Consider the following 22,028-nt stretch of genomic DNA (forward strand, 5'->3'; position numbering starts at 1 on the left):
GGATGAACACAGCAGGCCAAGCAGCATCAGAGGCCCGAAACGTCAGCTTTCCTGCTCCTCTGATGCTGCTTGGCCTGCTGTGTTCATCCAGCTCTACACCTGGTTACCACAGGAAGCAGTTGAATTGAATGGTATAAATGCATTTAGTGGAAAACTAGACATCATTTGAGAGAGAAAAGAGAGTACCTTCTCACAATGGTAGACTTAGATGAGAAAATGGGAAAGAAAGTGCAACCAGAGCATATAACAAATAAAAACAGAAAGAACTATGGATGCTGTAAATCAGGAACAAAAACAAAGTTGCTGGAAAAGCTGAGCAGGTCTGGCAGCATCTGTAATAGAAAAAACAGTTGTTTCAGGTCCGGTGACCCTTCCTCAGAACTGCTGAGCTTTTCCAGCAACTTTGTCTTTGTTCCAGAGCATATAACAGACCGTTTGGGCTGAATAGCCTGTTTCTATGCCATGCATACATTTTCCATTTTCAACTCTAACCCAGCTATCCTGTGGTAAGCCATGAAGCCTCTAGCACTACTCATTTCTGAGGTAAGTAAGTAACAGATATTAACTCCTTCAATGGGTTGACTGAATGAACTTATTGAGCAAAAGGAGACTGGAAATATGCTTAATAAACCGGATTTTCCTCTACCATTACATTTCTGGTCAGTGGCCCATTCTTGTAAAGAACTCTAGTATTCATAATCATTTTTAAATTAATTTTTACTTACTGTATTTATTTTAAAAGAATGGGGTGCATGTGAAAGGGCAGAAAATCTAGAGCCAAACATTTTAAACTTCATTATTTTAAAAAAAATTCAGCATTTATGTTTTCATTACCAAAATGAATAACCTCATAGTTCCTCATATTATACTCTATTTGCCACTTTGTTGCCCACTCCCTTATATTGATGAAAGCAAAGTATTGTGGATGCTGGAAGTCTGAAACAAACACAGATAATGCTGGAGAAACACAGGATGTTTGGCAACATCTTCAGAAAAAGAAGCAGAGTTAATATTTCGAGTCCAAAATGACTCTTTTTTGGTTAAAGTCTATGCCCTTAATTGGTCTACATCGCTTTGCAGTCTGTGTTCTTCCCAAACAGCTTCTCATGCCCATTTAGCTTTGTGCCATTGCATCAGTTTACAGATTACTCTCAGTCTTTTAGACTAACTTGTTAACACTGACTGTAGCTAGCAGAGGTCCCAGTATTGATCCTGGTCATACTTCACTAATCAATTTCAAAGTGCCATATTTGCCCGGTATCTGTTAACCAATCTTCTATTCATGCTAATATATACCACCTCCAACCTGTGTACTTAACTTGAGTAATAATCTTGAGCGCAACTTTATCAAATGCCTTCTGGAAACTTAAGGTATGCAACTACATCTACTGGTTTCATCTATCCTAATGTTTACATTTTCTAAAAATTTAATAATTTTTAAAAAGTATAATAAAAATCTGATAAATTTGGCAAACACAATTTTCCTTTTATAAAACCATACAGACTTTGTTTGATCATGCTGGTGATTTTCTAAGTGTACTCTGAAGACCTCCTAAATAGTCCAGCACTTTCCTGATGACTGATGTCAGGTTAACTGGGCTGTGATTCTGTGTTTTCTTTATTGAATACTGATGCTAAATTTACTAACAAATCTAGCTGTCTCTGCAGATACTTCTTTTTGAACACTAGGTCCTGGGTTTTTTTGGATTTGCTCAGTGTTTCTACCATTCATTCATGAATGGATTCTCCTGTCTCTGCCTCTAAAGGACCAACATTTACTTTAATTACTACTTACCATTAGAAATTAAAGTCAAATATGATTTATTTGGAAAACCGATAGAACTATGGATGCTGAAAAAGCTCAGCCGGTCTGGCAGCATCTGTGGAGAGAAATCAGAGTTAACGTTTCGGTTCCAGTGACCCTTCCTCAGGACTGGAACGGATTGTTAATTCTGAATTCAGCATGTTAATCCTGTTTATCCTGCGACAAATGTTGCCAGACCTGCTTAATATTTTCAGTCCAGTCTGCTCTTACTTGCTTTAGTTACTAGCTCCTTTTAATATACTTGTAAGAGATCTTACAATCTCTTTTTATAATCTTGGTTAGTTGACCCAGTTCTATCAATTTTTGGGTCTCCCTTTGCTGGCTTCTAAAATACTTCCAAGTCTTGTAGCTTACAAGCACTATTTCAACATTAAAAGCCCATTCTTTATCTAATGCTATTGTTAACATCCTTGCAACTCCAATCTTTTTTGCCGCGTTTTTCTTTTCTTAACAGTATATATTTTTGCCAAATATTTTGATTTTTTTAAAAATGTTTTTCCCATTGCTTAATACTATACCTTTGAGACTATTTACCTAAATATTTTAGATAAAAGGTTACTACTTAACACAATCTCAATACTAGACATAAAATAGCTTTACCCATAGTTGGTTCCAAGTTGAAGAATATTTTGAATATTGAAGAACATTGAGCTGAAGTTCATGGAGGGTAAAACATGCAAGGCTGCCTAGCTGAGTATTAAAATATTCATGAAGAGAGAATCATTTCAGGTCGATGACCTTTCATCAGAACTTCCATCCCGGTGCATGTTTTTCTCCAAGTCGCACACCATCCTGACTTGAAGCTGTATCTTTTCCTTACTTGTGTTATGGACCAGACCAAACCCCCATCAAAATATATTAGAAAAAAATATATATATTTATATATTAAGATAGCATAGACCCTAACTTTTTCTTATTTTAAAAGTGTAAGATGTAGTGTTCCAGATGCAATTCGATTGGTCAACTACTTGACTTTAAGCAAAACACACTTCATTTTTACACTACAGTTAAAATACGGACAAAATAAAAAGAATTGGCTTAACTAACTCTGTCAAAATGCTTAAGAAAACTAAACTACTACAAATTAACTGTTCCAATATAGTAATATCCCATAAACACACCCGTGGCAAAGGCAAATTCAGTAAAATAAATTGTCTTACATGCAATTCTAGCAGCAAGCAGAAAACTCCAGCTTTTAGCTGTAACAGAGAGGAATGAGAGCTTCCATATCAAGCTTCAAGACCAGAGCAACTGCTGAAAGCTAAAACTAAAAATCCTGGTTCTGTGGGAGCTTGACTGCAGCCATTCAGGCTGCTTCAATTGCTCCAACTTTAAAAAACCCAAGGCCTCACAAGCGGTTTATTGGCTTTGAGCAGACCTCTCACACCTCTATCTCATTAAAAAAAAACTAGAACAAAATACACCTCTTAAAGCTATAGTATCATCATACTTGACAGTCAAAATTTTGCAACTTCCTCATAACAGCACTGTGTGTACACCTGCAGCAGCAATTTAAGAAGACACCTTACAAGGATGAGTTATAATTTTAATCGAGTGCTGGAGAGTAACATTAGAGAACTTGTTTTTAAAATTTGAAACACTTGTTATTATGTAAAAATGTCTGCTTTGTAAATTACTGCCAGCACTCAAATTAAGCATTTGAGACTGAAGAAAGAAAATTCAGATTCACCTAAATTTAGCACAATGTTCCAAATACGTCTTTCCAGTTGTTCACCTTTTCGGCTTTAACTAAACCTGAGCGCCAATAATGCGAGCTGCAGAAAGGATACATAATTTAGTTCAACCCATAAAATATAATTTGCTTAATTTGCATGCTCTTCTACAGCTGAGAAGTATTTTTTAAAATCTAAATTAGCTTCTTTGTAGTATCCAAAAAAGATAGTTGAGATGAAGGTCATCAAAGTTTAAACAGCTTTTTTGCTAACCTACCACTTCTAATACTCCACACACACACATACACACACACACACACAAAAAATCACATTGCTCTGGGCTTTTGAGACATACCGAGAAGGCAATCCAGTAAGTAAGTTTTTACTCAAGTTCACAGTAGTGACGGGAACTCCATCACAGGCATCAAATACTTCATCAGGAACAATGGTGGCTTTCCTGTCACTAGACAAAGTAAAACAAAATGTTTAAAATACTTTGGAATTTAAGTTGTAAGGAAAACTTCTAAATCTACTTATTAAATATATAAAGTAATTGTCTACCAAATCAACTTCATGTACATGATTCTTTAACTTAAGAGGTAAAGTTTTCTATTGCAGCAGCCAATCTATCAAAACACATGAATTATGTTCCCAAACACCAAAGATTTATTAAGAATGACTAAAGGGTGTAAAGTGATTGTATAACTCAGAAGACTAGTGAACAGTGAAGACACGAGGCATCTCCAGGTGCCATTTCTCTTTGTTTGAAGTTGCATCAAGTGTAGTACAACTCAGCACTTTAACTATTACACTGATCTTTTATTTCAAATAAAAACTCGTATTTGCGATTTGTTTTTGAGGAGTATTGGTGCAGCCATTTGCCTATTGTCTGAATTTGTTCAAAGTTTGCAAACTTGTTGCTCAACATTTTCTGAATGTCCTTAGGTGCTTTGAAAGCCTACAGTGTTCACTGAAAGTTCTTATTAGTACACATCTCAGGATTTGGAAAATGTTGATGAATTTTATTTTCTGCAACAGTACAGGTCATTAGTGGGTTCACATTTATCTATGCATTGAGATCCAACCTCAGCTACACAATTGCCAGAGGAGACATTCCATCAGATGAATACATTCACAATAAGCTCTGATTATCTCTAGTCCATGGTTACTTCAAAAATAGTGCTGTGGAGGTGATGGCATAGTGGTATTGTTGTTGGACTAATAATCCACAGTAGATGGTGGACTTTGAAGTCAGCAATAAAATCTGGAATTAAAAGTTTAATGATTTTTTTAAAAATGCGATTGTTATAAAAACCCATCTGGTTCACTAATGTCATTAACGGTCACGATTTCATTGTTCTTCAGCATATTGGAGAAGTCTTATGGTATCAGGTCAAAAATGGGCCAGGAAATCGCCTGCTAATAACCACAAACTTTCCTTGCCCCTCTTCCCCTACCTCAGGTAATGAATCAGTATTTGTCCATGTTGAGCACCATTTGGAGGAAGCCCTGAGGGTGGCATGGTATGGAATTTAAGACTAGCCTAGCTCTGCAGCACGTGGTGAAGGAATCAACAAGAGGGAAAAACATACCTGACTTCATCCTCACCAATATACCCGTCACAGATGCATCTGTCCATGACAGTAGGAATGACCACTGCACTGTCTTTGAGGGCATCTTCAGTGTGAAGGTGGAACTTCACTTTCATAATCATATCAAGTAACACTATCACTGTGCTGAACAGGACAGACTTCGAATAGATTTAGCAACTTAAGGTTGACTATTAACGGTAGTAGAATATCTTCAAACATAATTTGTAACTTCATGGCCTGGCACATGCCCCACTACCAGTGTACCATTACCATTCAAGCCAGGAGATCAACCCTTGTTCAGCAAAGAATGCAACAGAAGCAGAGGCATACCCAGAAATGAGCAGTCAACCTGGTGAAGCTACAACATAAGATCATTTGCATGCCAAATGGCATAAGCAGGAAGTGATAAGTGCTCTGCAATCCTGCCACATTCAGCTGAGCAGTGGTGGAAAATTAAACAACTCACTGAAAGAGGTAGTTCCAAAATACCTCCATCCTCAATCACTGCAGAACCAGCACATCATTTAAAAAAAAGGCTGAAGCATATGCTCCAGTCTTCAGCCAAAGTGCCAAGCTGGTGATGCATCTCAGCCTCCTCCAGTTATCCCCAGCATCGTAGATGGAAGTTTTCAGTCTACACCATGATATCAAGAGATGGCTGAAGGCACATAGGTTATGGGCCTTGACAACATTTCAGCGATAGCACTGAAGACAACATAGGACTGAACACTGAAGGAGACAGAAACTAAGGTAAAGAAGAAAAAAAGTGTGCTTACAGCAAGTGTCAGGTAGAAAATAAAATTGAGAACCAAGAGGAATTACAAAGTTTCAGGGTGAAGGCGAAAAATCTAAGAACAGCAGCAAAAAGAATTTAAGAAAATACTGGCAGCCAACATAAAGAGGTGTTCCAAAATCTTTGGCCATATAAATAGCAAAAGGGTGGTTAAAAAGAGTGGGGTCATTTCATGATAAAAAGGAGGATTTACACCTGGGGGCAGGGGGTATGAATGAGGTGCTAAATGAATACCTTGCATCTGCTTTTACCAAAAGAGGTACCAGCAAGGCCATGGTGACAGAAGAGGGAACTCAGTCACTAGAAGGGTTCAAAAATCGATAGAGATGATGATGGATAGATTATTAGTACTTAAAGCTGACAAGGCACTGGGACTGAAATGCATCCAAGGATTTTGAAGGAAGAGAAAATGGAATTTGCAGGTGCACTGGACACAATCTTTCAGCCTTCCCTAGACTCTGAGGCGGTGCCAGAAGACTTTAAAATTGCAAACATTATGGCCTGGTTCAAGAAGGTTAAAGATAAACCAAGTAATTACAGATCAGCCAGTCTAAGTTTAGTGGGTGGGGAAACTTTTAGAGACAATTATTTAGGACAGGATTAGTAATTAATGCAAAAGGTGGGTTGATTAGAAACAGTCAGTCAGCATGGATTTCTGATGGGGAAATCATATTTAACTAATTTGCTGGAGTTTTTTGAAGAGGTAAAAGAAAGGCTCAATGACGGAACCATTATTGACATGGTGAACATGTACCTATAGAAGCTGTTTAAAACAGTGTCATACAGACTTATGAAGAAAGTTACAGGTCATGGAAATAAAAGTGTCAGCAGCAATATGGGAACAAAATTGGCTGAGTGATAGGAAACAGAGTAATGGTCAATGGACAGTTTTCAGGCTGGAGTAAGGTTTGAAGTGGCATTTCTCAGGGGTCAATAATAGGACACTTGATTTTCCTGATATACTTTAATGATCTAGATAGAGTCATAGAGATGTTTAGCACAGAAACAGACCCTTCGGTCCAATTCGTCCATGCTGACCAGATATCCTAAATAAATCTAGTCCCATTTGCGAGCATTTGCTCCATTTTCCTCTAAACCCTTCTTATTCATACATCCATCCAGTTGCCTTTTAAATGTTGTAATTGTACCAGCCTCCACCACTTCCTCTAGTAGCTCATTTGATACACACAGCATCCTCTGTGTGAAAAAGGTGCCCTTAGGTCCCTTTTAAATTTTTGCCCTCTCACCTTAAACCTATGCCCACTAGTTTTGGACTCCCCTACCCCGGGAAAACAACCTTGTCTATTTACCCTATCCATGCCCCTCATGATTTTATAAACTTCTATAAGGTCACCTTTTAGCCTCTGTGCTCGAGGGAAAATACCCCCAGCCTATTCAGCCTCTCGCTGTAGCTCAAAACCTCCAACCCTGGCAACATCCTTGTAAATCTTATCTGAATCCTTTCAAGTTTTGCAACATCCTTCCTACAGCAGGGAGATCAGAACTGCATGCAATATTCCAACAGTGGCCTAACTAATGTCCTGTATAGCCTCAACATGACCTCCCAACCCCGATATTCAATGCACTGACCAATAAAGGCAACCATGCCAAACACCTTCTTCACTACCCTATCTACCTGTGACTCCACTTTCAAGGAACCAAGAACCTGCACTCTAAGGTGTCTTTGTTCAGCAACACTCCCCAGGACCTTACCACTAAGTGTTTAATTTCAGCCCTGATTTGCTTTTCCAAAATGCAGCACCTCACATGTATCTAAATTAAACTCCATTTGCCACTCTTCTGCCCATTGGCCCATCTCATCAAGATCCTGCTGTACTCCGAGATAACCTTCTTCGCTATCCGCTACAACTCCAACTTTGGTGTCATCTGCAAACTTACTAACCATATCTCCTATGTTCATATCCAAATCGTTTATATAAACAATGAAAAGCAGTGAACCCAGCACTTGGTGCACAGGGGACAACTTCAAAATTTGCAGATGACACAAACTTAGAAGAACTGTAAACTGTGAGAAGGACAATGGAGAATGACAGAGACAAGTTGGGTTGGGCAGACAGGTGGCACAAGTGTGAGGTGACATTTTGGTAGGAAGAACATTGAAAGACAATACAAAATAAGGGTACAATTCTGAGGGAGTTGTAAGAGCAGAGGGCCCTGGGCATATATGTGCACAGATAGTTGGCAGGACAGGTAGAGAGGGCATCAAGTAAGGCAAATAGTATCCTTGTCTTTATTAATAAGGGCATAGTGAACTAGAGCAAGGAATGATGTTCAACTGGTATACAACATTTAAAAGGCATCTGGATGGATATATGAATAGGAAGAGTTTCGAGGGATATGAGCCAAATGCTGGCAAACGGGACTAGATTTATTTGGTTGGCATGGATGAGTTGGACCGAAGGGTTTGTTTCCGTGCTGTACATCTCTATGACTCTATGACTTTTGTTAGATCTTAGCTGGAATAGCATGAGCAGTTCTGGGTGTCATATTATAGGGAGTATGTGAATGCATTGGAGAAGAGCAGAAGTGGTTTGCAAGATTTGCAACGTTCCAGGGATGAGAAATTTCCATTATGTGGATAGATTGATTGTTTTCCTTGGAGAGAAGAAGGCTAAGGGGAAATCCAATAGAGGTTTACGAAATCATGAGTGGGCTAGATAGGGAGAAACTATTCTCATAAAAACGAACAAAAACAAGGAGGGCATAGAGTTAAAGTTATCTGCAAAAGAAGCAAAGCTGAAGTGAGGAAAAAGCCTTTTCACTCAACAAGTGGTTAGGGTATTAACGCACTGGCCAGAAATGTGGTGGAGGAAGGTTCAATTGATGCATTCGAGAGGGCATTGAATGATTACTTGGATAAAAATAATAAGTAATGATACAGGGAAAAAGCAGGAGTTTGGTACTAGGTAATGATAGTCATTTAATGAGCCAGTACAGTACACCACAGAAACATAGAATAAACAGGCACTTCTGCCAGTCATTGTGGAGAATTATTGCAGAAATTCCAGAAACAAATTTTTAAATATTTGGATTGACTTCAAGGATTCCTGATGATCCAGTACATGATTACTATCTTTAATATTTTTACTAATATTTTGTGATAAAAATTAGGATAATTTGTGGTCGATACAGATAACATATATTAAAGTCCAACCAGTTGCAGTGAATGCATTCTCAGAGACAATCGCAGTAAGGGATTTTTGCAAATGGCAAAAAATGGCCAACTGCACACATATAGTACATGACACATGTGCAATGTGTACATCTGCGGACAGATAACTGAAGAGTGAACATTGGAGTCACTGTCAGCAAAAAGGTGTACAGTAAGCATTGCATTGATAGATGAATTTACAAAGATAGGCGTGCAAACAGTGGGACTTTGTTATATACATCATATTTAGTAGACATCTGTGTGCAGTATAAACTTTTTTTTTATTGATTGTGGCATGAATTTCAACATTAGGAGTGTATTTTTATTACATTGTTTCTCACACCAGGCATCCTCATGGCCTGAGTTACTACAGGATGCATGCTTTGGTAACAAAAAGACAATATGTTAATCCACTGAGCCACTACAATGCCCTTTGAATTATGTTAGTAAATGAAAACAATGCAATTCCAAATTTCAAAAGCTTAAGTTCCATATTAAATTTGAACAAGTGCAGTTCTAATGAGTGGATATCTGAACAAAATTCTAAGATATAAATACTACTGTAACCACTTGAGTCCAGGAACCTATTTTTCTGGAAACAACGGTTGTTTGGAAAACTTTTGAGCAGTCTCAAGCATCTCATGGATTGCCACAGAAGATCAAGAAAATATGCACTCAGTAGAGAAAATGACCATTTACCTCATTTGTGCTTTAGAGCACAGTATTTTTGGGAGTAGAATTTTAGAGCAAACAGAGCAGATATCAAGTACAGTACCAAAACATTAAAAGTCAGCTCAAAAATTGTATTCGCAGAATAGAAACACAGAAGGTACATATTTGAATATGTAAATCCAATTTTATTACTGCTTTATGTTTTTTGGTAAACCTTAATATCGATGATGTATTCCAGTTCACAAGCTTGTGCTTAGGCATTCTAACATCATTCCATAAGCCAACAAGTTCTGAAGTTTCATGGACTGAAACAATTACACAACATACTATACTTGCTCTGAAGCTTTTCATGCAAATAGTATAATAGTTTGAAACAATACAGCAATGCTGTATTGATCAATTAAACAAATTAATGTGCTTTTTTCTGCTGAGACCAGCTGTTAACTGGCCTAACAAAAGATGCACAGCGTTAGTAGAACAAACCAATGAAGAAGATTAAAAATATAAAACTACAATATTGCCAAATGTTGGTCAATTCAAAATTGCTCAATGAAATACCTGTATTCTAACAGTTTCTGTGTTCCTAAGGCATATGTATTGATCATAGATTCACTGGGAAGAGTCATAGCTGTTGTTGAATCACTTTTATCTTGGCCAGTTGTTTCTTCTAGACAAAAGAAAATAGCAGATCAAAGTTTCTTTTTTGTGCCACAAGTACATTTGAATGAAAAATTAGTTTGCCTCTTTTCACATGTTTTTGAGCTATATCTGCTCTTCATCACTTTCAAATCAAATCATCAAGTCACTCAAAACTGGACTTCATCACAAACATATAGAATACAGAAGTAAAATACTAATAGTCTTAAGCATAATTTTACCTGTAAAGTTTTGGTATGCTAGTGTGTTATACCTCTTCAAAGCCAACATTTGTTTGGTGGGATGCACAGACTCTAACACTTTCTCAGCATTAAGAACATATTGCAATTTATCCTCATTAGATTAAAAGTGGATTAGATTACCTTTCGCCCACTGAAGTTTATCTGTTATAGTTTTTACCACTGACTTAATTTATATCTTTTTGTTGCTGTCTGCTCCTATCTACACAATTTACTATATTTCCTAACTTAGTGTCATCTGTTAACTTGATTACAAAACTCCTACTCCTTCATTCAGATTATTATTGTATAATGGCAAAAAGTTTAATACCCAGTACTGATCACTGAACCACATTAATCCTCACATCACACCAATTAGTCTTCCACATTCTGGTACTGTGGAAGTTTAGAGATGTACAGTCAGCCACTTAGGCCACTCTGGTTACGCAGATGTAACAGAGGCAAAAATTTCATGCCAGTTTATATTTTAATTGGCAATAATTTACATACCTGCAACACTTTAGAAGTGCAATCCAGGAAAAAGAATATCAGGACTGACTTTAGCAGTCCAGTGGAAATTGCTGAGGAGTCACTGAACAAGTTACACAGGGCCTCCATCAATCAATGCCCAAAAACACTTTGCTCAAGCAAACCCAAGCATGCCTAATTCAGCTCTGACCAGGACAGAGGTAGGTGAAGATGATGGTCATTAAACAATTTTACCGGTTTCATCATCCTGTGATTGAGGAGTATAAGTTACAATGGGAGAGACAAATTGCAGCTGCTAACTATGCTGAGTGTAGTAAAGTCAGGCAGACAGAAAAAATTTACTCCAAACCTCAAAAACTAAATTTAAAGAAGCAGAATTATTCAACGAGCAAACAAAGAACTGAATTTTACATTCCTCGTGACGGGCTGAATTCTGGTCATTAAACAGGTGGCCAGGGCAGACCGCTAAGGAGATTTGAAAATGAGAAATCCTGTCCAATTATGGGTGGCAGGTGAGCTCCTCAGCCTGGCAGGTGCACCCGAGGCTTTGGGCAGCTGACAGGCATCCCAGGAGAGTGGGTGTTGCCACTGTAGGTGGGATACCTAAAGGGCACCTCTGAAGGCTTAAAAATGCTTCAAAATATAATGTGGCCACAGCTGTCAAGGTTATCATTCTACCACTGTCATTTTAATAGCCATTTCAGCAAAACAGAGTTTTGGTTTTGTACCTTGTATTCTGCTTCTTAAGTACTTGAGAAGTTCTTGAGTTCCTCTCTGGGGGGAGAAAGAAATCATAAAAAGATCAACAAAGGAGCACCAAACAGAAAACAAAAATTTGAAGATCACCATTTTAAAATACTTTGGATGAGGTCACTTTTGAATACTAGCTATAACCAGCAAATATAGAAAAACTTTGCAAGGTCTGGCAAAATGAATCAGTTGGTCTGAAAACAGACCATTCAGTGATAAGGGAAAAAGGACACCATAAATAAAAAACTTGCATTTATATAACACCTTTCATAACCCCAAAACATGAAGTATTTTGAAGTGCAATCAATAATATTAACAGGGAAAATGAACAGTAGGAAACATGACAAATGGGAGCTCTCCACATGGTAGATTTTGTTTTCCAGGGAAAGTATAAAGTTTCACCTGTTCAGCCTGGAGAAACACATAAGTGCTATGCCAATGAATGAAATTGCATGGCTGAATATTATTGGGTCATATTAGCGTATGCTAGCTGTAACTAGAAAATATAGCAAACTCACTAAGGTCTGGTCATTTGTGCAAGAAGAGGCCTTAGAGGAACTTCTCATACTTTCAGATGCTTCAAGGCAAATAAAAAGAAAATAACTGCAGAAAAAGGCCATTCTTAAATAAAACACTATTTAAATGCCTGATACTTGCGCCTTTGGCTGCACCTAAACCTTTTCGCTAAGTGTGCATACTCTCAAATTTAACCATTACTAATATCCCACAGAGCACAATGATTTTCACAGAACTGTTTTTCTTGGAGAGGTTAAGAAGAGATTTGATATAGGTGTTAAAAGTTAGTGGTTTAAGCAAAGTAGAAACAGAAAACTTGTCCCACTGGCAGGAGATTAGACTGGATATGGATACAAGGTGAATGCAAAAGAACCAACAAAGGTAAAAGGAAAACTTTTTTCTTTAAACATTGCGGTTAGAATCTAAAATACACCTTCTGAGTGTATTGTGGAGGTAAAACCATTATGGTTTTCAACAGATAACTGGATAAGCACCTGAAGTGAAAACAAAATTGAAGAACAACTGCAGGGCAAAGAAGGGAGTGGGGCCAGCTAATTTGCTTTTATATAAAGCCAGCGCAGAAACAACCAAATGGCCTCCTCCTGCGCTGCAACCATTTTATGATTTTATGAAATATGATCGTTTGGTTCTTTATTGGTCTTACTGAGTGATTTATCAATCATACATGAGCAGATCTGTTTAAGGCTTCAACCATATTATTTTGCAACCAACACCTACGAAATGCCAAGTATCTTTTGATATTGACTGCCAACTGCCAATGAAAACATCAAGTTGGAAAGTTAAAGTTAAGGGATTTAACAAGTTATTAGCAGAAAACAATGCAGACTGAATGTAAGCATTACAAAACACATTAAAAATCTTTTACTATTAAATTGAAATCAGCTAATATATAGTGCATAACAGAAAACTGTATTACTCACATTAATAATATCCCTGCGAATAGAACGGAGTGGATTACCCTCCAGCAACAGAGACATCAACTTAGGAAGATTTCCCAGACCATAAGGCAAGCTACAAGGAAGTGACAAAGAGACTTAGGAAAGAACAAGTAGTATTCCAGAAACGTACACACTTGAAATAATTTCAGGATTTTTTTTTGCACAAATGTAAAGAGCTTTATCACGTTTGTTCGTAAACTTTTAGTCAAGGGAGAGCTATTGCACACAGCAAGAAATCATGAAAAACAGCTTTTGTATGCAGATACAAAGAAAAAAGTAATAAAAAAAGGTATAGGTTTCATAAATAACAGCTTGAGGTATCATATTAATAAAGGACAAGGACATAGCAGAAATATTACATTAATATTTACTTAATGCTTCAGAATAGAGAAATAGGAACACTAAAGGTACAGGGAAGGCAATGACGATAAAGTGTAACGAATAAAGTAGTTGGATTGGAACTGGACAAATATAGAGATGCAGGAACAACTTCTTCAGACAAACAATTGAGAGTTGATTACATTGCTGCAGCAAACAACAGCAGTAAAGGCAAGTTGGATAATTAAATTGGAAGATTTATTTTACCTGGAAAGGAAGAGAAATAAGATATAAAAAATATCAGTAAATTGGGATTTAAAAGAGTTGCAATGACTGCACAAATAGCAGAGAAGACTCTACTGGTTAGATGATTTACTCTTGGCCATATACATTAATATTCTATTTTGCACACAGTATCTTTTATAACCTTTTAAACGTGGTTGGAAATATTCTGACAAATCCGAACTTTAAAATGTAATTTTTCTGTCATTAACTAGTGTATTCTACAGGCTGCGTTATTACATGACCTAATTTCATATCAGATCTATGCAACCGATACAGGGACTGGGCTATCTTCAATCCCAAATATCAAAAGTGACAATAGAGAACACCAAGTCATTACACCCCAGAATTTTCATTTTCTCCTTTAGTGCTAACAAATGATCGTCAACCTGGTGCAGTTTCCCCTTAAAAGTTTTCCCCTTGTGAATAGAAGGGAAGTGGCATTCAGATACATTGTGGATAATTGTAACAACCCTACAACCTATTATTTTACACACTTAGAGCAGTACATTCTAGGGCCAACCAAAGTGCATAACATGCTATACGAGACAAGGATTAATCAATTACCTTACAGTAAAGAGGTCTCTGGGTGACAGTGATCATAACATAATAGAATTTCATATTCAGTTTGAAGGGAATGATAGTGGGTCTAAGTTTTAAAGCTGAATAAAGGTATTCATATAGGTACAACAGCTAGCCGAAGTAAACATGGAAATTAGATTTAAAAAGTAGGATGCCAGAGTTGCAGTAGGAAATATTTAATAACTTTCAGCAAAGATTTACCTTTAGTGAGAGAGAAAGACTCCTGTGAAGGATGTATCATCAATGGCATAATAAGGAAATGAAGGACAGAATCAAAGTGAAACAAACATTACACAAGTCCACAAAGACTGGTGATACATCAGAAGATTGCTCAGATATTAAGAAGCAACACAGAATGATATACAAAAAGGGGAGTGTTAAGGACAAAACTAAACTAACTACATTCATGTGTCAGAATACATATTTATATTTGACGACTATGAGGAACCGGACAATCAAACTGTTTGAACATTCTTGGGTTAAAAACAGTTTATCAAGCTTTTGAAGGGACGTGTACTTTCTTGGAATTGTTCAACAGGAATGTGAGCTATAACTCATTTACTAACTACCAAAAAGCGAAATAACTTCAGAAAGGAGACAAGCAAAGCTTTTATGACAGATAAGAGATGAGGTTTATTGCTTTAATTGCTGGACAAAATTGGTTTGGAAGAAATGGAGGGGAAGAAGAGATACAGCCTACGTGCTGAAGGTTGCCTTCTTCTGAAGTTGGTTTCTCTTTGTGCAGCAGACATCCGAGTGTGTAAGTAGAAAGAAAAGACCTCCACAGCTTGCAGTAAAAGCAAGACTCTCTCTAACATCTGAAAAAAGTAGAAAAAACCCTAAAACAGCAACAACTCAGATGATCTCTTGGTCAGTGAAGTATTTCCAGTAACCTGAGGAAGTTCCAAATACCAGTCTCTCACTAGCATCTAAACCTTGAAAGGTGAACTGTTACTTCAATTCAAAAACCTAGCTCTAACTGACTTTTCATCTGACTTGAAGTCTAGCATGAAAGATTTCCCATCAATTTTACAGCTGCTGGCAACTAAATCTCATTAACAGGAAACTCATGGAATAGTGAGCAGTATTGGTATTTTCCTTTTCAGATGGGACCCTTGGCCCCAGATATCCAGCCCACCTTCCACCTTTTGTTTAAAGAAACCATATAATCCCTACAGAGCTATACTGGCTTGTTTGTCAGGTGCGTGTATTTGTTTGAGATTAAGGGGTTATTGTTACCTCCAGATTATAGTTTAGCTGTTAACCAATTTCATCATTTGTTAAATAATAACTTTCATTTACAATAAATTAGTTATCTTGAGTGTAAAGAAATGTGATGAAAGTCTCTTTTGTTCTTAATAGCAGTCATAAAGGGAAACAATTTTGTCAATTTGGTAACTAAATTAAAACACTGACGCTAATGGTACAGCTCAGTGGGTTTTGATTACCAGCATATACCTCCCATCAGATTCACAACATATGGCCTTAATGAATGATAGAGCAAGTTCAAACAGCCAAATGACCTGATCTTGCTCCTAAATCCTATGTTACGCCTTGATGCATACAAAAGAATATTGTTCTTAAACAATGCACAAATTTTTATATCCCAATTAGAAACATCCACATTATTTTGTTTGACTGATTTATTGTAGTCACATGTACCCAAGTATAGTGAAAAGCTTTGTTCTGTGAGCAGTATATGCAGATCATAGGTACTTAGAGACAGCGAAGCATACAGGTTAGAACAGGAGGTGCGCAAAGCAAGGTAATTTAAGTTTAGAAGTGCCGAACAGTTACAAGAAATGTTAGAATAAGATCTGCTGTCGGGATCTCGCAAAGAGTCACTGAGTGTCAGGACTGTCTTGAATTTTTGAATTGAAGTAGATGACAGTGAAATAAGTCTTTAAGAATGTGTACTACAATAAAAAAAACTAACATTTTGTCATGTACCTGCTAATGTCATTATTTGTGAGGTCAAGTCGTTCTAAGTCTTGAAGCATAAGAATTTCATCTGGTAGTGATTTCAATTTGTTGTCGCGGAGCTCCAGCACAGTGACAGCACTTAGATTTTTCAGGTGCTCTGAGCCCAGATACTCAATCTGGTTATTTCCTACATGTAGTTCCTAAAATGGAGTAGTAACACAACAGTAGAACTAAATATATTTATAATATTTTTGTAATATGAAAAATTACAAGTAACACTGACATGCATTATGACATTTCAATTCATTTATGTCATTCTGTTTAATCACCATATTGATTTGCAAGTCTATTCTACATTTCAGCATAAATATCATCCAAATAAGCTGCAGCATTTAAAGATTTTCCTGACACAACATCCTATTTTTTTAAAAAAATTACATTCTACTAAGTGAGATTAGAGTTCTAATAAAGATATTTAAAAATGATTGTCAAAAACTTCATCATCTTCTTCCCAAGGCTGTTGTTGAAAGAGTTAGGATTTTTTTTCAAAAAACATAACCCAATTCATTATATAATTTACGAATTTTACAGTAATAACAATAATGAAACATGGGGCAAAAACATGCTACATTCTACCAACACCACTTAAAAGAGAGATACAAACACAAATGCCTCCTCAATATTGGGATACAATAATATAGACTCAGAGTCATAGAGATGTACAGCATGGAAACAGACCCTTCCATCCCACTTGTCCAAGGTGACCAGATATCCTAAATTAATCTAGTCCCATTTACCAGCATTTGGCCCATATTCCCCTAAACCCTGCCTATTCATATACCCATTCAGATGCCTTTTAAATGTTGTAATTGTACCAGCCTCCACCACCTCCTCTGGCAGCTCATTCCATACACACACCACACTCCGCGTGAAAAAGTTCCCCTTACATCCCTTTTAAATCTTTCTCCTCTCACCTTAAACCTATGACCTCTAGTTTTAGACTCCCCTACCCTGGGGAAAAGACCTAGACTATTCAACGTATCCATGCTCCACAAGATTTTATAAATTTCTATAAGGTTGCCCCTCAACATCTGTCGCTCCAGGGAAAATAGCCCCAATCTATTCAGCTTTCCGTATAGCTCAAACCATTCAGCCCTGCCAGCGTCGTTGTAAATCTTTTCTGAAATCTTTCAAGTTTCAGAACATCCTTCCTGTAGCAGGGAGACAGAATTGAACGCAGTGGTCCAAAAGTGGCCTAATCAATGTCCTGTACAGCCGCAACATGGCCTCTCAACTCCTATACTCAATGCACTGACTAATAAAGGCAGGCATACCAAACGCCTTCTTCACTGCCCTGTCTAGCTGCGACTCCATTTTCAAGGAGCTATGAACCTGCACTCCAAGGTCCCTTGGTTTGGCAACACCCACCCAGGACCTTAATATTAAGTGAATGAGCCCTGCCCTGTTTTGCTCTGACAAAATGCAGCACCTCACAATTATCTAAACTGAACTCCATTTGCCACTCCTCAGCTTATCTGATCAAGGTCCCATCGTACTCTAACGTAACCTTCTTTGCTGCCAATTACATCACTAATTTTGGTATCATCTGCAAACTTACTAATGGTAACTCCTTTAATCTCATTTAAAACATTTATATAAATGACAAAAAGCAGTGGACCAGCACTGATCCTTACAGCACACCGCTGGCCACAGGGCTGCGGTCCAAAAAGGAACCTTCTACCACCACCCTTTGTCTCCTATCTTTGAGCCAATTTTGTATCCAAATGTCTAGCTCTTGTTGTATTTCACATGATCTAACCTTGCTAACCAGTCCATCATGAGAACCTTGTCGAACACCTTACTGAAGTCCATGTAGACAACATCCACCACTCTACCTTCAATCTTCTTCATCACTTCTTCAAAAAGAAAACTCAGTCAAGTTGGTGAGACACAATTTCCCACACACAAAGCCACGTTAACTAGCCTAATCAATCCTTGCCTTATGACAAAGATCAAAATTAAATCTTGTTAAAACAAACAGGGAACAGTTTTATTTAATTCTTCATCTACCTCAATAAAAGAAATGAACAAAAAAGAATTTTTTTCAAAGAAAACCTGCATTGTAACCTGCTGCACTTTTTAATGTCCTTAACTTGGTGTCCTTCAGTGACCTAACAGACATACCAATAACTAATTTTTCTAAAAGCCCTTGATGCTGATAGAATGTAGCTTGGGATGATAATATTAATCAAAAACTTTCCTTCATATAATTTTATATTTTAAATGAGCACTTAAATACCACCAAATGGTACTAAGGTACAAAGTATCTACCTATTTTGTGGTCATTAGTAGAACTCATTTTTCTTTACTTTTCAACTAGTTTTCTTCATTTTGGATTTTAAGAAAAATAGCATCAACATTTCATAAAAAGTACCTCCAAATTCAAAATCAGCTTGTACAGGTCACATTCAAAATAAACATTTGAGATATTTAGGCCACTATTTCATCAAAAATATAAAATAATATATTGTGTATGGCACCAAAACAATGACCAGACACACTGGTTCAAAAAGGGAAATAAACAGGAACATTCAAAAATTCACTTTCATTTCTAGGCCATCTTGTTATCAATCATGACAAGCTAGGACACCGTGTGCAATAACTATTAGCATGGTTTTACTACATTTTCTTCCTAGTCCCATGTGATGTGTCCATACAAATTTATCAGGGATACTGGCTACATTCTAATCACATACAAAACAAACAGATAAGAAAAAATAAGCTTCAATAAGCAGTTGTTTAAATGCCACATATTCTGGGGAACCGCCATGGCAAGTGCTGGAAATTCCAGTTTTTGTTGAATTCAAATAAGAATACCGATGACTGTCAATGAACCCATTGTCAGTCATTGGAAAAATACATTTGAATCATTAATGTCCTTCAGTGAAGGAAATTTGCCATCCTCACCTGTCTAGCCTACATGTGATTCCAGAGCCACAGCAATGTGGCTCACTCAAAACGGTCCTTTGAAACAGCCTAGCAAGCTACTCAGTTGTATCAATCACTACGAAGTCTCAACAAAGAAATGAAACTAAATGGACCACTTGGCAATGACCTAGGCACCAGAGAAAACGGCAGACATTGGATTGTGACCCTGCAAAGTCTTCCTTAATAACATCTGGGGTGAGTGCCAAAATTAGGACAGCTGTCTCATAGACTAGTAAAGCAACAGCCTGCCATGGTCATACTCACAGAAACACACTTTACAATGTCCCAGACACCACCATCACCATCCCTGGACATGTCCTTCCCACCAGCAGGGCAGACCCAGCCAACTGGTTTGCCGAGGAATCCCATGTTGCTGTGGAAACACATTTTTTCAAATATGCTATATCCTGGGATTATGAATTGCGACAGTAGAGGCTCCAATTCCAATCTATCACATGGCTGAGCAGGAATCTCTCCCACTTTTACAGCCCATCAGTGGGATGTGTTTACAGGAGTTACAAGTTGATATTCAATTTTTTTGGGACACAAAATGTTTAGATTTTCCTTGGCCATCAAATTGTGAAGTGGGGCTTCAAACTGGAGCTCTGGCTTAGAGGCAAGGATATTGCATTTTCTAGTTCGTTATCAGGTCCCCACAGGGGACACTTTAACTACCCAAGAAGCAGTGGCTCTGGGCAGCTGTAGACTCCTGCCCTGACTGCCTAGTAATAGCAGCAGGCGCAAGTCTCCCTGTGGAAGCATTACAGCTTGCTCATCTCTCCCACCACCTGCTTAGTGATGGCCCAGCTATGAAGGGTATTTTATAGAGTAAACAGTTAAAAGTTTGGAGAGGGGCTACCTCCATCTTTTCTATTTTGTTCCATGTCACCCAGTTGTTGCTTTGGAGCTGCATGACCTCATTTGTCATCCAGCTCAGAGTTCCACTTGGCATCTTTTACTGGATACTGCACCCATTATCTAGCTACATCTAGAAAAACTACAAGTAATTGGTTCCACCGTGCTCAGGTTCTGATCCACCTTTAAGCTCGATGGAAGAGCTTAAGAGTCCAGCAGTGAAAATCCTGTCCTTAATGTCCAAGCTCAGTTTGTTTTAGAATAGCAACAGTCAACTGAAGAGAAGACCTATTTACTTTCATATTTTTAGAAACTGATTAATTCTGTTTTGTCACAGCAGAAATGTGCATACACATTGCAAATATGAATTACACATTCACAACCCACTGTTAGCAACAGGAACACAGAACTTCACAATATCATAAATCCTCCAATGGAGGAGGCTTGAACATGAATCCTTAATACACTGGAGCAAATTGCTGACACTTATCTACAGTCATGACACACCCTCTCCAATTAGCTATCCAGAACCAATTAAAAAAAAGTGTTATCATCGATTAGATTTTCTTATGCTTTAACAGTACCTTTAAATATTTACAGGATGGTAACTGTGGTAGATGGTGAAGTTTATTATGCCTCAAGTAAAGTTGTTGTAATGACACCATATTTGCTAACTCCGAAGGAACACCTTCAAGTTCATTATGACTTGCATCCAACAATTTTAAACCTAAATAAAATGAGATAAATTACAAAGAAAATTAATTTACAATATTTGTTTCATACTGTAAACTTCATACAAAAAACTTAGATACACAAATAATGCAATCAGAATCTTTTCAACTTAAATTGTGTCATCTGCTTTTTCCTTCTTCCTCTCTTTCCCATACCTAGGTTTCATACTATATCTTTGTTGGGAACACAGTTATGTTTTAAAGCCTTCATAAGGGAGGACGGAAGATACGGAATGATTTGGACAATTTTTGGGTTGCAGAAGGTTTAGCTTGTGACTTCTTTAAATTAAAGAGTCACAAATTGAAGTGTATTTTAATTCACCCTTTTATATAAAAACAGTTGGCTTTTTGTAAAGAATGCAAGACAAAGCTTTAGCGAGATAACAGATTAATTTTATAGCTTTAATGCCTTGACAAACTTGGAAGAGATGGGCCCTAAGCTGAAAGTTGTTCAGCAATAACCTTTGAACAAAATTTGCTGTTTCAGTACGTGCCTAGATGCATCAGTTAAAGGAAAAATATCTTCAAGTAGTGAGCAACAAAAAGATCTCTCTTGAAAAGAAGAAACCTTATAGCAAGACTAACTGCACAGATCTCTTTCAGTAAAGTATCTTCTGGGAACCTGAAAAAATTCTAGAAATCTGCATCTCTACTACTCCTTTTCAAAGATTCGAGTCTAAATGACTCTCTTCTAAACTGAAGACTGATCTAAAGAGCTCTCACTGATTTACAGCTGGCAGCATTATGGTCTCAATGACTGAAAATTGACTGGATTGTGAGTAGTCTTTTTTTTAATTGAATCCTTTGGAGTTTGGATCCATCGTGTAAAACGCAGAGCTCATCTCTGCAGAGTTGTACAGTCTTCTGTGTCACGTGATTGCATGGCTTGGGATTAAGGAGGTATAGTTTAACTCCACACAATAGTTTAGTCATTAACCAGTTTTGCCACTCACTCTCAGAATAAGTTCGTTTATAATAAACAAGTTATATTTTAAGTTAACAAGGTGTAGAGCTGGATGAACACAGCAGGCCG

The 22,028-nt window shown here is 37.4% G+C and overlaps 1 protein-coding gene across 6 annotated transcripts in view; it reads right to left on the reverse strand.

The window, feature by feature from the left end:
* lrrc40 (leucine rich repeat containing 40) overlaps positions 1–22,028 on the reverse strand; it is a 50,477-nt gene that overhangs the window by 15,586 nt on the left and 12,863 nt on the right. For 5 of the 6 annotated variants that reach the window (XM_020522462.2, XM_048601878.1, XM_048601880.1 and 2 more), the window contains exons 6-11: positions 20,849–20,991; positions 16,449–16,621; positions 13,299–13,389; positions 11,820–11,865; positions 10,286–10,394; positions 3,854–3,961 (exon numbers count right to left, since the gene is read on the reverse strand). In XM_020522462.2, the coding sequence (XP_020378051.2) occupies positions 3,854–3,961; positions 10,286–10,394; positions 11,820–11,865; positions 13,299–13,389; positions 16,449–16,621; positions 20,849–20,991 (670 nt within the window). The remainder of the gene's footprint in view (positions 1–3,853; positions 3,962–10,285; positions 10,395–11,819; positions 11,866–13,298; positions 13,390–16,448; positions 16,622–20,848; positions 20,992–22,028) is intronic. The other variant, XM_048601877.1, reaches the window with a different exon arrangement.

This window comes from Rhincodon typus, chromosome 10 (assembly GCF_021869965.1).
Source record: "Rhincodon typus isolate 14 chromosome 10, sRhiTyp1.1, whole genome shotgun sequence".
Lineage (NCBI taxonomy): Eukaryota > Metazoa > Chordata > Chondrichthyes > Orectolobiformes > Rhincodontidae > Rhincodon > Rhincodon typus.